A 19470-nucleotide genomic window follows, 5' to 3' on the forward strand; every position below is an offset into this window, starting at 1 on the left:
ACAAGTCAAATTGATATCTAAAAAAGTCAATCAAAAGAAAATGAAAAGCTATTAAAAATAAAATTGAAAACCTAAAAATGTAAAGAAAACAAACTATCCAAGTCAAGTAAATGGAAAACAAAAATCTATTAAAAAGAAAAGAAAACTAAAAAATCAAATTAAGAAAAATAAAAATAAAATCTTTAAAATGAAATAAAAAACCATAAAAAAAGAAAATAAAAATATTTAAATGAAAATTAAGAAGTTAAATTAAGAAAATAAATTAAAATCTATTAAAAAATGAAAAAAAGTAAAAAAGAAAATAAAATAGTTAAAAGAAAATAAAACCTCAATTACAAATAATAATAGTTCAAATTTTAAAAATGAAAAAAAAGAACACTCTAGCTTCCAGATGCTTACTCCTTGATTGTTGAAGTTGGTTGCCTTCTCACAGACGTTAGCTCTCTGCTCGCGTATGCAATTCTCGCAAGCACATGATGTGATTATCACTTCAGAACATGCACACGCTTCTTGCTTGTAGACTCTTCACCTGAACTCGAGCGGTGGTTCAACTTTTGGACTACAACACTATCTATAAACTAGTCTAAATTATGAACATAAAAACTTAAAGCCTTATATATATATATTATTGATGTTACTTTGAGGAGGTAGTCTCTCATGGTTCGAGGATATATTATTGAGGCATATACCTTGAAGGAGATGTGCAAGTCTCGCTTGGGCCAACAAATTATGAACCTGATGGGTTTATTAGGTGGCTTATGATCAGGGTTGTCAACATGAGTTGACTAGTTGGCTTCGGGTCCGAGCCTAATTCCAATCAACCCGAAAGCGACCTGTTTAATAAACAGGTCAAAAAGTGCAACATGAATCCAACTCACTTGCAACCCAAATGACCCTAACTCGGCCTGTTAATATGTTTTGGTTTAAAAGTTATAATTTATTAACTATAAAGTTTAGAATTTCATTAAAAAATAAAAAAAATTGTACCCATATGTAAAAAAATATATTTAAGAAAAAAGATATTTAATGGGTCATTTTTTAGTCATAAGCGGGTTCATGGGTCATCCCGAATTTGACCCATTTAATAAACAGGTAGGAATATCCTACCCAAACCTGAATCTTTTATTGAGTGTATTAATTCGAACTCAAATTTTTTGGGTCAGGTCATTTATTCATACTCTTACTTATAATGTGCTGTGATTCAATGCAAGTGCCTTTGAAAACGATGGCAAAGCTCTACTATGCTTCTAGCACATCACTTACAAAATGTTTGTTGTTAAGAATTGGTCAAAAACTTTGAACAACTTATTAATTTATTGTTAGTGTTATGTTTGTCTCATTAGTCATCATTGGTTTTCAAATGATTGTTGCGGGATGAGATTCTTGTATGGCCTGAAATTCTTTGTTTGCTTTAAAGGAAAAAAAAAAAAGGTTTTGTATAATAAAAAAAAACTTTTAGTGGGAAGAGATGCTAAAAAAAGTGAGAAAAATGTGGTGATTTTTTGTCATCCGGCTTTCATCCCCATCTTGTTTTTCCTCCTAATCTTCTTACGAGATATTATTGTCCAAATCTTGGTGAATCCTATGCATCTAAGAGTTTCTATATGTGATAGTTTTGATGTTCAAAGAGAAACCAACTTCAAAGGCTGAAAAAATGATCTACAATCTTTAGGGATTAAGTTCTCCTTAACAACGAACCAAGTAGGCCCCAATGGAAACAACATACAATGATCTCAATAGCTTTAGTATGAGTTTTAAGTTAAAGATTTTGGTGTCATGTTGGATCTTAAAAACTAATTTTATTTGCTTAGTTTTTAGGTTTATTAAGATATATTGAGTAAGATTGGTAACTAGTCAAAGGGGAGCGGAGCACTTCCATGTCTATATATTTTCTTATCAAGCTCAATTCTAGCTTTGGACATGAGTTGAATTTTATAACCTTGTTCAATTTTAACTCACCAATCAAGCTCAGCCTATAATTTCAAAAAAGAAAAAAAAAAAGAAGAAGGAAAAGCTCAGCCTATAATCTTAAATATAGCATAGCTAAATAAATGTGAGATGGTAATATTTTAAACTTATACCTTCATTATCTAAAACATAGTTATTCATCGTTGTCCATTAAATTATTAGCATAATTCACTTTGAATATGATGAGGACATCCGACCTTGGAGAGTCTACCAGAGGCGTGGCCGTCGATCTACGACCACGATTGCGCCACTTTACTTTTGATTATCATTGTATTAGATTTATTATTGATGTATTAGTTTGTGTTTTATTGTACTTTTCCTTTTATGCCCCCACTTAAGGGCCTAGTCATGTGTATGCCCTAGGGGAAAGCTGGTCCTTGTATTTTTCTTCATTGTATTGGCTATTTAAAGCGTACCCTCCTTTGAATATTATGTTATTTTCCGCACTTGTGTTTTCTTGGTGAGATTTGAGAGTCCTAAGAGAGAGCTTAGGAGAAGTCCCTAGGTGAGGGCATTGCAATACCCACAAACCGTAGGAAGTGTACGGGTTCGTGGTTGACGTCGTCGCTCCCCATCCTCCCTCTCTTCCCCATAAACCGCCGGCCAAATTCCTCCCTTCTTTTCTTGGCCGAAACCCCCATCCCCCCTAACCCTAGGCTGGCCACTTCTTCCCTCCTTCCCCTCTCTCGGCGAGCACCACCACCCTCTTCCTCCTCCACCCACCGGCCATAAGCCCCACCTCCACCCAGCCTAATTCCCAATCACCCTAATTCCACCACCAACCCAAGCCGCTCCCCCCCTCTTTAATTTTCCTATTTCCTAAATTAGTTGATATTAATTTGAAAAGTTTTGAATTCAAATTTAAATAAATTTGAAATTCAAATCATTTCTTAAATTAATTAACCTATTTTAGGAAATTCCCTTCAATGTTGGATTGATTAAAATCTGAAATTAATTAGCAGTGATTGCCTCTCCACATTCAACAAATGTGGACACTTCTCTCACCTCTCTCTTGGCCGGCCCACCTTGCCCTCTTTTCTATCTAATTAATACATCCAATTAAACCTCCAATCAACCCATTAATGCTCCCATAACCAGCCGCCCCCTTTCTCCCTCTCTCCAATTGGTTTGTGACTTATTTAACATGCCACCCGGGCAAGGAAATTAACTCCAGGTTTTCCTCCAATGTTCACATATTTCCCCACAATATTCACCTAGTTCCCTTGCATCCAGAGAGCCGAAACCCTGAAATTTTCCTTTCTGAAATTGCTGTCCAGATTTCTGGACAGATTATGTGTGCTGTCCAGAATTCCCGAGCCTTTGAAAGCTGCTGTCCAGAGTTTTCCAAAGCCAATACCTGCTGTCCAGACCTTCGTAGTTGCTGTTAGGAAGTTTCAGCCTGCTGTCCAAAGACTCCAGCACAAGTTACTTTGCTGTCCATCATCCAGAACTTGTCAAAGTGCTGTCCAAAGACAGCTAGAAGGTTCGTGTTGCTGTCCACTCTTTATCAGCACCCAAAATGACCACTCTGGAGCTTCATATCTTCTTCTTTTGGGTAAACTCTTCCCCTTGCTCTTTTACCTACTTATTCACCCTTGATTGTGGCATCAAAAGGGTCATGAAGACTTTCTTTGCAAGCTAAATTAATTAAGAGTTGGGTAAGGGATCTCTTTCGTAGTGATTAATCTCGTTGTTAATTTAGGGATTTCTCGTTGAAAATCCTTCATGTTTGCTATGCTTGAATAATTGATTAATTTGTGAACTTAACTTATGTGACTTGGCTTAAGCTAGTTTCACACCTCTCATTTTCTTTCATTGTTTAAATCACTGCAATTTAGTAATTATTATTGCTCTCACATAAAAGCGTTCAATTTCTTGTTTAATATTGCCTAAGCATTTATGGACGCTTGAATTGTTAGAAACAATATTAATTAGATTTGTAGAGATTTAAACAATAAAGTAAAACAAGAGTGGGGTGAATTTAGTTTAGTCCAAATTAAACACGTGAAAGCTAAGACCATTTAAATAGCCATTAGATCAAACATAATATACATAGAAGAGCTTCAACAAAATCTTTTAGTTAACAATGAGATAAGTCACAATGAAAAGATCAACTCTCTCAACTTTCTAAATTACTAGGCTTTAGCGGAGGGAAATTAACAAGATCTTCATGAATCAAATAAGACCACAATTGAAGAATAAACTAGGAAGATGTAGGAGTGAGAGGAGAAGTTTACCCAAAGGAAAGAGGATGCAAAGCTCCGGTGTAGTCGTTTGAATGTTTGAGGAAGAGTGGGCAGTAACTGGAGTTGGCTGCAAATGCTGGACAGCAGTTTTTAGTTTTCTCAAACCCTTGGGCAACAATAAGGATCCCATCGGACAGCAAGGCAACAAGTAAAAAGATGTGGGAACTTCAGGACTGCACTTGATCTTCTTCGGGACAACAACTAGGGCGTCCGGACAGCAGTTACACCAAATCTGGGCAGCAGTTCTGGCAATGGAAAATTCTGGACAGTTTACCAAATCTGTCCAGAAATCTGGACAAAAATTTGGACAAGGAAATTTTAGGGTTTCGTCCCTTTAGATGTAAGGAAACTAGAGGATTGTTGTGGAGAATTATGTGACCAGCAGGGGAAGGAAATCTGGAGTTGATTCCCTTGTCTAGAGAGCATGCCAAATAAGTCTCGAATTAATTTGGAGAGGGAGGAAGGGGCTGGCTGATTATGAGAGCTTTGATGGGTTGATTGGAGGCTTAATTGGGTGTATTAATTGGATTGGAGAGAGGTTAGGGGGGTCGACCATGTTAGGGGATTAATGGGGATTTGATTGGGTAGCAATAGTGGAAATAATCTATTAGAGGAGAGAGGAGAGGGGGTTGATCAAAGAGGGGAAGAGAGAGGGTGTCTATGTTCAATGAATGTGGGGAATTGAATTAAATATGAATTGATTTCAGATTTGAATAGATTGGGGTGGTTTTCTAAGGTGGAGTAAGTTATTTAGGGAAAGAATTTGACATTCAAAATTATTTGATTTTGAATTCAAAGTCTTCATAAATAAATACCGTTATTTTAGGAAAGTAATAAAATTAGGATGTGGGGAATGACAAGGCTTGGTAGCCGGCGGCTATGGAGGATTGGGGGTTTGGGATATAGAAAAAAGGATTTAAAGAGACCCTCTTTCAAATTCAAATTCAAATTTGAATTTAATTGAATGATTGAATTTCCTAAATTAACTCCTTTATTTAGAAAAGAATATTTCATATTTTAATTACTCAAAATCTGAATTGAAACTTTCTAGAATAGTAGGAATCTATTTTAGGAAAGTAAAGGGGTTTTGAAATTTGGAGGGAAAAAGGAAGGTGAGAAGTTGGCTGACGGTTTGGGGTTGGGATGGGAGGCCGGTCGGTATTGGGGAGGTGGTGGGGTTTTGACCGAGAGGTGGAGAAAGGTGGAGTCGCTGGCTATTAAGGGAGGGGAGATGTTCGGTGGGTTGTGGGAAAGAAAGGGGAAGAAGGGAAGGAAGAGATAAGACCGCAAACCCAGACACTTCCTGCGGTTGGGGGGTGATGCATTGTCCTTCACCAAGGAACTTCACCAAAGCTCTCTCCAAATACATGGACGCAGAAATTTTTTTATAATATCATTCATTAACTTCAAAAGAGTAACAAGGGGCTTATGAATAGCCTCATACAATGAAAAGAAAATGAAAGACGAACTTGCCCCTAGGGAATATTAACGGCTAGGCCCTCAAGTGAGGGTAGAATCGGAAAAAAGTGCATAAATAAATCAAATACATAAAATGACTCAAAAATAGATCGGCGCGATCGTGGCTGTAGATCATCGGCCCGGCCTCTGGTACGCTTTCCAAGGCCTGATGTCCTCATCAATTTTAAGTCCTACATCAATATGTTTTTTGACTTTTCTAAAATTTAAATTTAAAAAATAGAACCAATTGAAAAATTGAAATTATATAACGTTTTCATCAATATGTGAATGCACCATCATTAGCTTTATCCCATCTAGGTGGGTTCAATTTTATGACACTTCATTCTCCATTTGCTCTTGTTGGGTGCTATATATTAACCTTATTTTGTGCATATCTTTTTACGCAACTTCTATCAATATGATTAATCTTCATTTACTTCATTTATAATTGTCATTAATTTTAGCTGCTTGTCTTCCCTTCATTCTTCATGCCTAAGCTAGCTTAGTCTATTTTTACAAACTTATCTTCCATTGATTCCGTTGTAACAATCTTGCTAAGATAATCATTTCTCAAGCCATTTTCCTTGTTTTGTTATGCATCAATCCTAACATTCTCATTTCTTCCATGCTCAACTTTTATTAATCACTTTTTAGTGCTCAATACTTAAATTAATACAATGTAGTCAAGTTGATTTATCTTATTTAAAAACTTACCTTCAAGTCTTCCTGACATTATCTTGCTGCATGAAACTCTTTAAAGACTTTTGTATATTTTTACCAACCGTCCTTATTGTATCCTCATCTATCTCTAATCTTTTGTACAATAGTTCCTAGATATACTTAAACTAATCACACATGATCATCTCTTTATATTCTAATAATATTAACTGATAAATATTAATATTACATACTAATCTTAAACCTCTTTTTTAAACATATTCTCCACTGCTTTTAGTTTTCACTTTTTTTTTTAACTAATGTTTCATTATTAGAATCGTCACTTGTGAAAGTATTTTTATGTTATTTCACTTTAAATAACTTTATAAATCTTTCCATAATCGATACAAAGGATTGTATTCTTAATTCTTATATCTGAACCCCTCTTTGAAAAAAATTCTATGATGGGCTTTGCTTTGTTTGCTCGTGGTTGTTCAGTATCTGTTACGAGGCAGCTCTAAGCACCTGTTTCGTTATCTTTCCTTGAGTAGGCTTTGATTATAATATTTTCTTATCTGTCAACAATACCTCATAAACAGTCATTTGAATATATTCTCCGAGTTGGCATCCTTAACCCTTTATTTTCATTGTTTCGTCTTTTCTTCTGTTTCGGTAGCCCAATTATTTCTTGTCAGAAGTGCTCATTGCGTACAGAATTAAGTCAAACATTTAAAGGCTAGAAAATAAGTATGATTTTATGTTGACCAATTGCTATTATGGATTTTGTTTAGTTTTGGTTGATGCTGTTCAAATCAAATGACAACTGAACTAAATCGAATGATTAAGAAACTATGAAATATGTGGGCCTTCTAGTAAGTCCTGTGATGCTGATGATGAAGTTGATTTGACGATTCCTAGTTTTTGCAGGAATGGAATAACCTAATCCATGATGCATTTTTAACGAACTTTTTTTCTAGTGGTGAAGGATATGAGGTCCAACCTTGGATGGAAATGTGTTAGAAAAAGTAGGTTCAAACATGCTATGCTGAATTTTTCTCATTGCCTTGGTTGAATTGGGAGACATGATTCTAGGTTTTCTAGTACAAGGTTCTTTGGCTTGATGCGATTTTGTTTGTCTTGTACACTAGGTATCCAAATAATTAGTTTTCATACATTTTTTTGGCATGCCTCAAGTTGGAAATCAATACTCATGTTTCTTCTTTTAATTCTTTTATTCAGGACTTGAGAGTGGGCGCCATTCCTCCTAAGTTCCTCTCTCCAGGTCATGCTGGTGGTTCAAGCATGCGACCAGGGAATGCAATGCCCAACACATATAGTCATGCTACCTTCCCAAATGCAAGTCCAGTGAGACCACCTCCAAGAAAGTTTGGAGCGCCAGATTCTCCAAATATCTCAGTTGATGCATATCGCCAGCGTCATGAAGTTACAGCATCGGTAACAGATCAAACATGTCATATTATCCACATTGAATGATATTTTCTTATAATTGACATATGCTTAACGACTGTATGTGGAATAATAATTTTTAAATATTCTTATTCTGTAAGAATTTATTTAGAACTTACAGATAATTTGCTTATATCTGTTGCTACGAGTAAAGTATGCATTGTTCTACTGATTTTTAGTGGTATGCTAGATAAATATGATGTTTAATTGTTGGAAAGAGGTATTAGCTTCTTTTCTTTAATATTCTGTTACACATTTTTTCTAGAAACATATTCATAAATAAAGTGTGCTGATACGGCTTTACATATTGATTACTTGTTGAATTAAACTTTCTTATGCTCATTTACTTGTGATTGTGGGAGATCTTGTCCCACTAATTTTTTTCCATTTAGGACAGTTATGAGAACATAGTAGCCTTACTCTTTATTGCGTTTCATGCCCTGTTAACTATGGTTGATTTATTCTTGTTCGATAAACTTGGATGCCTGAGCCCATCCTTCAGCATTGTTTTGAGCAACTTTTGTGGAAATTGCTGATTGTGGGATTAAAGTCATGGCTTCTGGAAATACTTTATAAGAAGTTTGACTCCAAATATTTTAAAAGTTTTGTAGATTTTCTGATAATGTTACTGTTACGCCTGGACCGGTCCCAGCTAGACCGGTCCGGTTCTACACCCGACGGACCAAAGTAGGGCGGAACCAGACCAAACGCGCGGAGCGGGAGTCGGCCCAGCGGGAGTCGGGGGGCCCAAACAGCGGCTAAAACGCATGGGGGAGGGAAATTTTTTGAATGAGAGGCTGTTTTAGGAAGTCCATTATTGTCCTTTATGATTAATTTATATAATTAGGATATACTTTCTTATGCTCATTTACTTGTGATTGTGGGAGATCTTGTCCCACTAATTTTTTTCCATTTAGGATAGTTATGAGAACATAGTAGCCTTACTCTTTATTACGTTTCATGCCCTGTTAACTATGGTTGTTTGATTTATTCTTGTTCGATAAACTTGGATGCCTGAGCCCATCCTTCAGCATTGTTTTGAGCAACTTTTGTGGAAATTGCTGATTGTGGGATTAAAGTCATGGCTTCTGGAAATACTTTATAAGAAGTTTGACTCCAAATATTTTAAAAGTTTTGTAGATTTTCTGATAATGTTACTGTTACGCCTGGACCGGTCCCAGCTAGACCGGTCCGGTTCTACACCCGACGGACCAAAGTCGGGCGGAACCAGAAGGAACGCGCGGAGCGGGAGTCGGTCCAGCGGGAGTCGGGGGGCCCAAACAGCGGCTAAAACGCATGGGGGAGGGAAAATTTTTGAATGAGAGGCTGTTTTAGGAAGTCCATTATTGTCCTTTATGATTAATTTGTATAATTAGGAGTTTTGGGGGGATTGGCTCCTCATCTTGAATTTTGAAATTTCATTTGAGATCTAGGTTTCGTTTTGGGCTCTTGGCATCGCCGGAGATTGTGGAGAGTACGTTCTTCCTCTCGGACCGAAGAACAATTGTATCTTGATTATCTTGCTTTGCACCTAGTGGAATACAAGTTTTTACTTGTGTTTTCTCTCAATTTCTCCCGTTTTCTTGCTGTTCTCTCGCTGTGGACAGCAGTTTTACAATTGGTTTTTACTGATTTGGGATAGGATTACTTGTGACATAAGTACTCCCTATCAGTTACCCAGTGGAAAGATGATACTATGTTCCAAGCTGTTTGGAATCGTCAAGCTTCTTTTTAAGTGTCTTTGTTGCTCGTTAGTCACTAATTCATGCCACCAGTGGGTTTTGATATCTTGTTTCATGCAACTTTTGTGTGTATTTTCTGAAATGATGTTCAGAGTTGTTCTGAAGTGCCTTTAAAGATTGATAATGAAAATACGCCCCGTTCTAGTTTTGGTTTCTCCTCGAATCATTGAGTATGTTTTAAAGTTTTGTTACTTTATGTATCTTAGTACGCACACTAGTTAGTACGAATGCTTGTTCTGTTGAATACACAAGTCGATACTTAACTGTATTTGGAGCATTTATCACTGAAATAACAACTAGGACTGATTTTATCAGATAAAACTGATGCAAAATAGGATGAAACTCATGGCCCACAAAAAAAAAAAAACCCGGAGGCATTAAATTTACATTTCTACTCTTCTTTTATTTATATGGATTGAAAGCAGAAATGAAGTTTTATAGTCATTTGAGACACTTCAACCAAATTTTCGGTCCCAGATATGGCTACAATATCATTTCCCATGAGAAAATGTAGCAAAATGATGAAGTTTATTTTATTATAGCTCTTGATCGTTTATTCCTGCATGTGTAATTAACATTCACGAGATATGCACTTGTTATATTATTGAATACCATAAATTTACTGTGAAATGTGCTGATTTTGCTCTTTGGAACAAATTTTCTAGGGAGACAATATTCCAGCCCCATTTATGACATTTGAAGCCACTGGATTCCCTCCAGAGATACTGAGAGAGGTATCTTTTCTGATTAATCTTTCTTAGAGTAGATTATTTGTTTATATTCTATGTTGAAGAGAGAGGGATTGGAGCAGTAATTAAGTTACCTATAATATAATTTGGAGATTGCTTTTTTCACGGAAACAGCCTTTTTAAATGTAACGGTACGATTGTTTACATCAACCCTCCCCATGTCTTTCATTTTCGGGAGCTCCATGTATCAGTTATATTCTTTATTTTATGTTGAAGAAAAAGATTGCTCAAATGATGTACTTTATCAGGCAAATGACAATATTTGGTTGGGAATTCTTATAGTTGAGCCTGCCACTCATTTAGAGCATCCCTTCTTGCGGCCATAACTTGCTCCAACGAGCAGCTAGTGACATGAAGTTTCCCTTTTGTATCTTTCATCGAAGAAGGGATATCATTGTCTTTTTTTTTTGCTATTATGCCTTTAATATATTTGTTGATGCTCTGAGTGATTGACCTTTACAATTTCAGATACATGCAGCTGGTTTCTTGTACCCCACACCAATACAAGCACAAACTTGGCCGGTTGCTTTGCAGAATAGAGACATAGTGGCCATTGCCAAAACTGGTTCTGGAAAGACGCTTGGCTATGTCATTCCTGCTCTAATACATCTTAGTAGATGCCGGAATAATCCCCAGCTTGGTCCTACCGTGTTGATATTGGCTCCAACTCGTGAGCTTGCAACACAGATACAAGAAGAAACTTTGAAGTTTGGTCGATCTTCACGAATTTCCTGCACAGTAAGCTCTGCAACGCAGATGTATCAAAATTACCGTGAAACCTGTTAATGAAGGATTCTGGAAATTTACATCTTGATGTAGTGATTAACTTGTTTATTGCTTATTACCACACATCCCCTGTTTTTTTCTGCGATAGCATCTTTATTTTCTTGACCTGTGATGATTTTCAGGGAACATAAAAGTTCCAGATAACCAATACGGCTAAAACTTATTTTAACCATCAATGTCTAAGATTCAATTTCTAATTTGGCACTAAGTTAACATTCATTAATTTCTCAGTGCCTCTATGGGGGTGCCCCAAAGGGCCCTCAGTTGAAGGATATTGAACGGGGTGTGGATATTGTTGTGGCAACACCTGGTCGGCTTAATGACATTATTGAAATGGGGAAGATAAACTTTCGGCAGATATCTTTTCTTGTGCTTGATGAAGCAGATAGAATGCTTGACATGGGTTTTGAACTTCAGATCCGTAAGATAGTTAATGAGATACCTCCACGAAGACAGACTCTGATGTATACTGCTACTTGGCCTATGGAAGTAAGGAAAATAGCTGGTGATCTGCTCGTAGATGCTGTGCAGGTTAACATTGGCAGCGTTGATGAGCTTGTTGCCAATAAGGCCATCACACAGGTGAACTAATGATATCATTTTAATGCTCTTTCTTATTTTAATTTAATTGTATGATAAGTGGTGCTATAATCCAGTAATTGGTTTGTTTGAAACTTTTAAAGGTATTGGTTTTGTACCCATGTTGAGTCAGTTTTCATTTACTGCATATGCTACCGTTCTCCTTGTTGGATCTTCTTGCTTATTAAATTTTCCTTTTTGAGGTTTAGTTGGATGAATCTTGATTTTGAAAAATATGCATCTGAATGGTATGCTTTTAAGTTGAGAAAACTTGTATATGTTTTTGTACTGCTTGTCCTCTTGAGTGATTTCTTAATATTTTAGCTTGGAGCAAAATCTTCACCCTGTTGCTTGAAGGGGGGAGGATCTATGTTTGTTTTTAGGGGATTTGCAGGCCGATGGCTTGACTTGCTCATCTGTCTTTCCTCTTGCCTCCGTCCACTTTCAATATTAAGCAGTTTAGACACTTCTGAATTTTTTTTTTGTTTCTTAAAGAATTCTTATTGTCAAGGTTCAACTAGGGATAAGCTTGAAACCTTTCTTGCCTGAAGCCTGAAGGGAACAATTAACCACTCTTCGACTGCCTTTTTATCTTATTTCCCTTCCTCTTTTTAAATGTCGCCTCAAACGTCTTTGACGTGAATATGTGCATTTTATGTGGTTCCAAGAAAATAATGTTTAAAACTCTCTCTCCCCTCTGTGGTTATCTTTACTGGTTCATTTGTGGTTAGTGCTAATAACCTCCGACAAATTTCTCACTGAACATTATGAGTGGTTGGGCTTGGTGTTTGCAGTACGTGGAAGTGTTGTCCCAAATGGACAAGCAGAGAAGGCTTGAACAAATTCTTAGAAGTCGGGAACGGGGATCCAAGGTCATCATCTTTTGCTCCACTAAAAAGCTCTGTGACCAGCTTGCCTACAGTATTGGCCGCCCCTTTGGTGCTATTGCCATTCACGGAGATAAGTCTCAGCAGGAAAGGGACAATGTTTTAAACCAATTTCGCACTGGAAGATTCCCAATTCTTGTTGCTACAGATGTTGCCGCCCGTGGACTCGACATTAAAGATATCAGGTTAAGTATTTTCTAATTTTGAGAAAAAAGATTGATCTATCAACGTTTTTATGCATGAATTATCTATGCTATTCCTGTAACCCAACAATGCTTTCTTATGATATGTGCTTATTTCAATTGCATCTGAAACAATTGAAACGACAAGTTGGGTGGCCTATCTTCTGTATGCACTGAAATCATTTCTCGTCTTCATCATATTTGTTTGATTTTCATAAATGCAGATTGTCAACCATCCAAAGTTTATTAGATGTGTTTGTTATTTGGAGTGTTTCATGATCAGTATCTCAAATAACCGAATTATTGTCTTCTTATAGTTGCTAATATTTAAAACATGCGACTTTCATGTATAATTGTGACTGCTCGTAATACTAATTATGAAAAGCCATCTTAAATCTGGTTAGTTTCTTCTTCATTTACTTCATCTTGCCATTTTTCCATCCTGGCCCGTGCACATGCATATTTGATAGCAGTTTAAAATAAGTTCCTACTTTGGGAGCTTTTGGCAGACTTAAACTTGGAGGCTTCAATAAACTTGTTGTTTGTTTTTATTTTTTCTCACAATTCCTCAAGAAAAGTTTTATACTTTTGTTTTTCATATTACTGTTTATTCTCTGAGCTGGATTATGGTTATTGAAATTCTCATCATTTAGAGTTCTACTGGTTCCACCTTTTATCAACTACTCTTTTGTGTTCCAGGGTAGTTATCAATTATGATTTCCCAAATGGGATCGAGGATTATGTCCACCGCATAGGTCGCACTGGCAGGGCTGGCGCTACAGGAGTATCATATACCTTCTTTACCGATCAAGATTGGAAGCATGCCCATGAACTAGTGAAGCTACTTGAGGGTGCAAACCAAGGCGTTCCGCCGGAAGTCCGAGAAATGGCTGTTCGTTCCGGCCCCCCTCCCCAAAGAATTCCCCAACATGGTGGAATGAACCGTTGGGATTCTAGCGGTAGCAATGGTGGAGTTCGAGCGGACCATAGTGGTGGTCGAGGCATGAGGGAATTTGGTCGTGGGGGTGGCAATGGTCGAGGATTTGGTGGACATGGTGGTCGGGGCGACTTCCATGTTGATGGGCGTGGGGGGAACAGGGGTCGTGGGTTTAGTAGGGGAGGTTGGGGTGGTAGGCATGACCGAGGCGGTCCACGTGATCGTTTTCAAAGCTCCGATGGCCGTGGTCATTATGAAGGTGGAAGAGGTAGGGGGAGATATGGAGATAGGATCAGAGACCGAAGTCACAGTCGCAGTCCTGAGAAAAGCAGAACTTGGAAATACAATCGGAGTAGGAGCTCCAGCCGCAGCCGTAGCCGGAGCAGGAGCAGAAGTAGGAGTTGGTCTCCTAGAAGCCCTAGTCGGAGTAGGAGCCCTAGTCCTAATAGGAGCTATCGACCTCTACCTGAGGGCCGTCGCCGTCGGGTATCTGGATTTGATGTTCCCTTGTCACAAGTTTCAGCAGGGGTTGGACTTCACGAGCCAGAGGCTCCAAATAGAATCTCAGGATTCGAGGCTCCCCCCTCATCAACTCCAGCAGCTGGTAATGTAGTTCCTGATTCAAAGCCCCAGATTTCTGGATTTGATCCACCCCTTGCAGGTCATCAGATGTCGCCGAGGTCAGCCGGACATGCCAATGGAACGTTCACAGGAGCTGAGATTGGTAATTAGTTGGCAATGACTTGTTTGTGTTGTGTTTGAACGATTTAAGTTAATATATGCTGCTTAATTTGTATGGCCTTTGATGAAATGAGAAGTAGATAAAAACTCCTCGCTCTGAAAGTGTACACTCACTACAAGAATGGAGTTGCAAAGTTTGGAACAGAAAGGCAGGTCTGAAAATTTTAATTTGGCGCTAGCTGAGGTTTCAGTCTGTCCATTCATACATTTTGTTTTAGATGTATTCTTTTTTTTTTCTTTTTTAATTTCTTTGTTTCTATTTTGATGTTAAGCTGATATTGGAATCCTGAGGATGGAGATGTTAAGGTTATCCCTTGCTAATATTGTACGATTATTACTCTTATAAACTTGTATTTTAGTGACAAATTAAGTTGCTGCTCCTTTTGCTGGTTGAGAAACTATCTTTTTTTCCATTATTACGATCTGTTTTTAGAAATTAAGGTTTTGTTTGGGATGGCTTTTGACCGTTGCATTTTTATTGTTTTTAAAACATTTGTACTAAAAAAATTACTTTAGAAAAAACAGTTTCTAAGGGAGTATCAAGGCTTTAAAATCATGATCAATACAGCCATCTCTATAACTTTTGTACGCTTGAACTTTTCTATCAAATCATAAATAATACGCATTGCTAAATGAATCAAATTTGGTTTAAAACTGCTAAATTTTAGATAACTCTCAAATATTTTTATTTGTTTTTACATGAGAAAAGTTTTTTTTTTTATTTTAAAATATATAATCTATTTACAAGTGATTGAAGAAGCACTTATTGTTGCCTTGGCTTCGCCTTGCTGTTGAGGATGAGAGGATTTTTGGAGCGTTTTATTTCAAAAAATCCAACCTTACATGAGCTATTATGACCTTGACAAACTTACAGTTCACAAGTTATTCGCGGATAATAGCTTTTCCCAAGGAGAAATATTATTTTGTGCGGATAACCGATGGCATTTGGAGATCAATCAGAATATGTCATGTCACTTTTTTGTTCGATGCCGGTGCTCGGTATTGCTAGGTACCCGATGATGTAGTGCATTTTGATTGATTTTTGGATCGTCCGGTATCTGCAAATAATAATTTCTATTTTAAAGGGGATGGATATACACTTTAATATAAAAATGATAATCTAATAATTATAACTTTGATACGTGAATCTTTAAGAATTTACCATCAAATCCATTCTTGGAATTTTGATTAGTCAATTCCATTGAGTTCTTATCATCGAGATGTTCAAGAAAGTATATGAATTTATTCGCTAATTAGAGACTTTTAAAATAGTGGTAGCAACAATCACTTGCTACTTAGGTTAATGATAATAATAAATACTTTGATATAATTTACATAAGAATTTGAATATCTACCTAAAATCTATAAATATACTCCAATCATGCTTGTTTAGGATGTTCTACATGTCTCTTGGTTCATATTGAATTTTAAATCTTTGATTGCCGCTTCAAATTCTAGTTGACTTTTCTTGGTGTCCTTAGATCTCTTATGTGTAAGAGTCTTAGGGTTGCATCAAACCTTTTGTAGAAGAAAACTATCAAACTTTTCCTAACGGGTTGGGTTCGGGTTGACCCGACGGGTTGCTGGGTCAACCCAGAAACCTGTTTAACTGTATGCCTGGCTGCCCGCCCCTGCCCACGCCCTGCCAGCATGCTACAACGTGAACTAGGATGCCCAGGCGCCCACACAGCTGCCCGTGAGGCTGCCAGTGCGCCCGCACGGTTGTCCCCGAGGATGCTCGCGCGGCTGCCCGAACGCCCTGGCCGCGTGCCCGTGATGCTGTCCGCGCTGCACCAGCCCTCGCGGCCTCTCCAGTCCGAGCCCGTGTCCGCGCCGAGTCCGAGTCCAAGTTCGCACCCGCGTTCGAGCCAGCTTCCAGTGTCGTGTCGGGTCAACCTGGGTTCAAATTTCCAACCTCTTTTCCCACTTGGATCGGGTTAGGGTCGACCCGTTTAAACCCGGGTCAGTTCCGGATTCGACCCGAACCCGACCAATGACCCAAAATTGACACCCCTAATCGGTATGTTCGAGAAAGTATATGAATTTATTCGCTAATTATAGACTTTAAAAATAGTGGTCGCAACTGCCACTTGCAACTTCGGTTAATGATATTAAGAAATATTTTGATGTAATTCACATAGGAATTTGAATAGCTACCTAAAATCCATAAGTATATTCCAATCATAGAGTCTTGGTTCATATTGAATTTTAAATCTTTGATTGCCGCTTCAAATTCTAGTTGACTTTTCTTGGTGTTCTTAGATCTCCTATGTGTAAGAGTCTTAGGGTTGCATCAAACCTTTTCTACACTATCAAACTTTTCCTCACCAAATATATTAGCAAGAGAGTACTGATTTTCAATCAAATAGAGATCGAGTTGTTATGGTTACTAACATATAACTACTCACATGTAGACCTTTCAAGATTTTAACGAGCATAAAATAATCTCCTTACATAGTGTGATGCTTGATGGTAGGGAACTTTTATTACGTTCGGTGCAAGGACGTAGAGGAACGTTCGGTCGGAGGCAATTTCCCGTCCAAAAACTAGGTATTTGCTCGGTACAACTAGGTATTATTTGATAATAATGAAGAATACCGTTCTTTGAAGACCAATACCGAGTTATACCGAGCTGTACCGAGAAATACCGAGTTGTACCGAGTTTTTATGGGAAAAACTCGGTACAACTTTGGTATAACTCGGTATTTGCTCGGTAAAGCCCGGTATAACTCGGTATTGGGTCTTCAAATGATGGTATTTTTCTTTATTGTTTGATATTGCTCGGTATTTGCTCGGTACAACTCGTTTTTTGGCGGGAATTTGCCTCAGACCGGACGTTCCTCTACGTCCGGTCGGAGGACGTAATAATTGTTCGATGGTAGGACCATGGCAAACTATTATAGTTTGTAATACATATAATGGGTTGAATGTGTGCAAGCATGGTAGTTAGAATGAAATGATCTGGAAGGTGATGAAATCTTCACTATATGGCACCTTATAGGTGCCTCGTTTAATAATACTTTGGAAAGTGTTATAAATTTTTTTTATAGAACATGATAACACCTGCTGCCACCCCCGAAACGGCGCTTGACAGCGTGACTAATCCCCGGCTATCCTAGAAGAGGCACCCACCCCAGAAACCTCCCTCACCAGAAACCTCATAGCCCACAGTTGATTGGGCTCCACTTAAGAGGACCTACATCTCGAAGGGAATTGAGCACGGGTTGTGGAGTACCCAACCAGACTCGCCCACCAACCAAGCTAAGTTTACAGTAATAATTTTACAATTAATTTTATAAAAAAGCTGCACCAGGTCTAAATAGATTGTAAGTCATATGCTAGCTAGCTAGCTTGTTCTTGGACTAACTAGTTAAAGTGTTATGCGGACCCTACTAAATTTGTTCAAACACTTATGAACTCGATATAACTCGCCAGATCTTGTCCTCGAAAGGTTCACGAGCAAGTTTTTGTTTATGGGAGTGGGGACCCTCATTTTACAATACTGCCATTGTCCCACTCAACGCCAAATTTGACTAATAGAATCACGAGATGAATCTATTTTTCAACAAAAAATTTATAAAAACCTTACATAAAATTTATCCTTAATTTCTTTCATAAAAATTGTGCTCATTATAGGTATTATTTAATGAGAAACATAATAATTGTAATAATAAAATAAATATATTTATCATCTATATTTTTATTATCACACACTCAAGAAAAAATTACCATGTAAGACACTCATTTATGATTTTGAAAAGTAAGAACAAATTTCTTAATATTCATTTTTCACGTATTTATATGTTAGGCTTTTTTTTTTTAGGGGTGTCAATATTTGACACGACAAGAAAATCAGACTCGAACTCTACCCAAAAATGTTGAGTAAGATCCGACCTGATTTCGAAACGGCTCGGGTTCAGGTCGACCTGGAAATCCGAACTCAACCCGGTTTAATCCGTTTAGAAAAAACGTGCGATGTCGAGTCGCGTCACCCTGCCTACAGCTGTCGAGTCACGTCACCCCGCCCTTAACAACAAAAATTTTGTTAGAGTTTATTATATTTGAATGATCCTTTCAACAATTTTTCCTTTATAAAATTTCTATTAATTTTAACATTCATAATACGATTATGGTTGACCAGATCTTTAGCAATGTTAAATATTATAGCTTGGTTATCGTACATCATTTTCATTGATTTTTTAATTTAGATGTTTATATCTTTGTTGAGATACATATATACATTTCTTTGATCATGTCAAATTTAAAACATCAACAAGTAATTTAATTATATTAGAAATATTATCTCAACTTTGAATTAAGTTTTCATATAAATTTTTTGCTTAAATTCTATAATAATTTTAAATTTATCTTAAATCTAACAAACTTAGCCAACTAATTATAGTTTTAAAATTCTAAAATACCTTAACCAAATTCAAAATTTATAGAAAAAAAAAAAAAATCATAACTCAATGCATATGCTCGCCCTTATATACTCACCTAATTATGCAATAAAGGCCGAAGTTCCAAAAGCCTTGATCAAACACCTGCCATTATATCTTAGAGGTTATCTAAGGCGATTAGCACACACAACTCATTTTGATTTGTTGGTTAGGAGTATCGGCTATTAACTAAGAGATAAACCCTTTGATCCGTGGGCCCCCCAATTTTTTTTTCATTATACAATTATTTGGGTAATTTGTCCATCTCAATCTGTTTTTTAGTCTTCATGTGTTTTAGGCAATTATTGCCCCCTCCCCTCCCCCTAAAATTTTTAAAATACTATGGTCTTTAAACAATTGCCCATAGTATAATTAAATATATTGGGTAGAGGTCGAACCTTGCAGGGGGCGCTGCTAGAGCCCCCTTAGACTCCCGACATATTTGCCAACAATTACTTATAAATTTGGCCCCCTTCAAACTTATGGCTGATGCCGCCCATGGTATGAGCTTTACTTAATTGGCCTAAACATCCGTCCTAGTCAATTGGTACACACTTCCAGACACCTTATCACCTCCAAACGCCAAAACTGCGAGCAAGCGAGAGAGAGAGAGGCTATTCTAGGTTTTGGCA

General features: G+C 37.3%; 1 protein-coding gene across 2 annotated transcripts in view; it reads left to right on the plus strand.

The window, feature by feature from the left end:
• Positions 1 to 14806, plus strand: part of LOC110109895 (DEAD-box ATP-dependent RNA helicase 46) — a 29632-nt gene extending 14826 nt beyond the window's left edge. For both annotated transcript variants that reach the window (XM_020841102.2, XM_020841101.2), the window contains exons 3-8: positions 7569 to 7784; positions 10204 to 10272; positions 10756 to 11025; positions 11305 to 11655; positions 12447 to 12724; positions 13421 to 14806. In XM_020841102.2, the coding sequence (XP_020696761.1) occupies positions 7569 to 7784; positions 10204 to 10272; positions 10756 to 11025; positions 11305 to 11655; positions 12447 to 12724; positions 13421 to 14390 (2154 nt within the window). In that variant the 3' untranslated portion in view covers positions 14391 to 14806. The remainder of the gene's footprint in view (positions 1 to 7568; positions 7785 to 10203; positions 10273 to 10755; positions 11026 to 11304; positions 11656 to 12446; positions 12725 to 13420) is intronic.
• The last annotated feature ends 4664 nt before the right edge of the window (positions 14807 to 19470 follow it).

Source organism: Dendrobium catenatum, unplaced genomic scaffold (assembly GCF_001605985.2).
Source record: "Dendrobium catenatum unplaced genomic scaffold, ASM160598v2 fragScaff_scaffold_1651, whole genome shotgun sequence".
Classification (NCBI taxonomy): Eukaryota; Viridiplantae; Streptophyta; class Magnoliopsida; order Asparagales; family Orchidaceae; genus Dendrobium; species Dendrobium catenatum.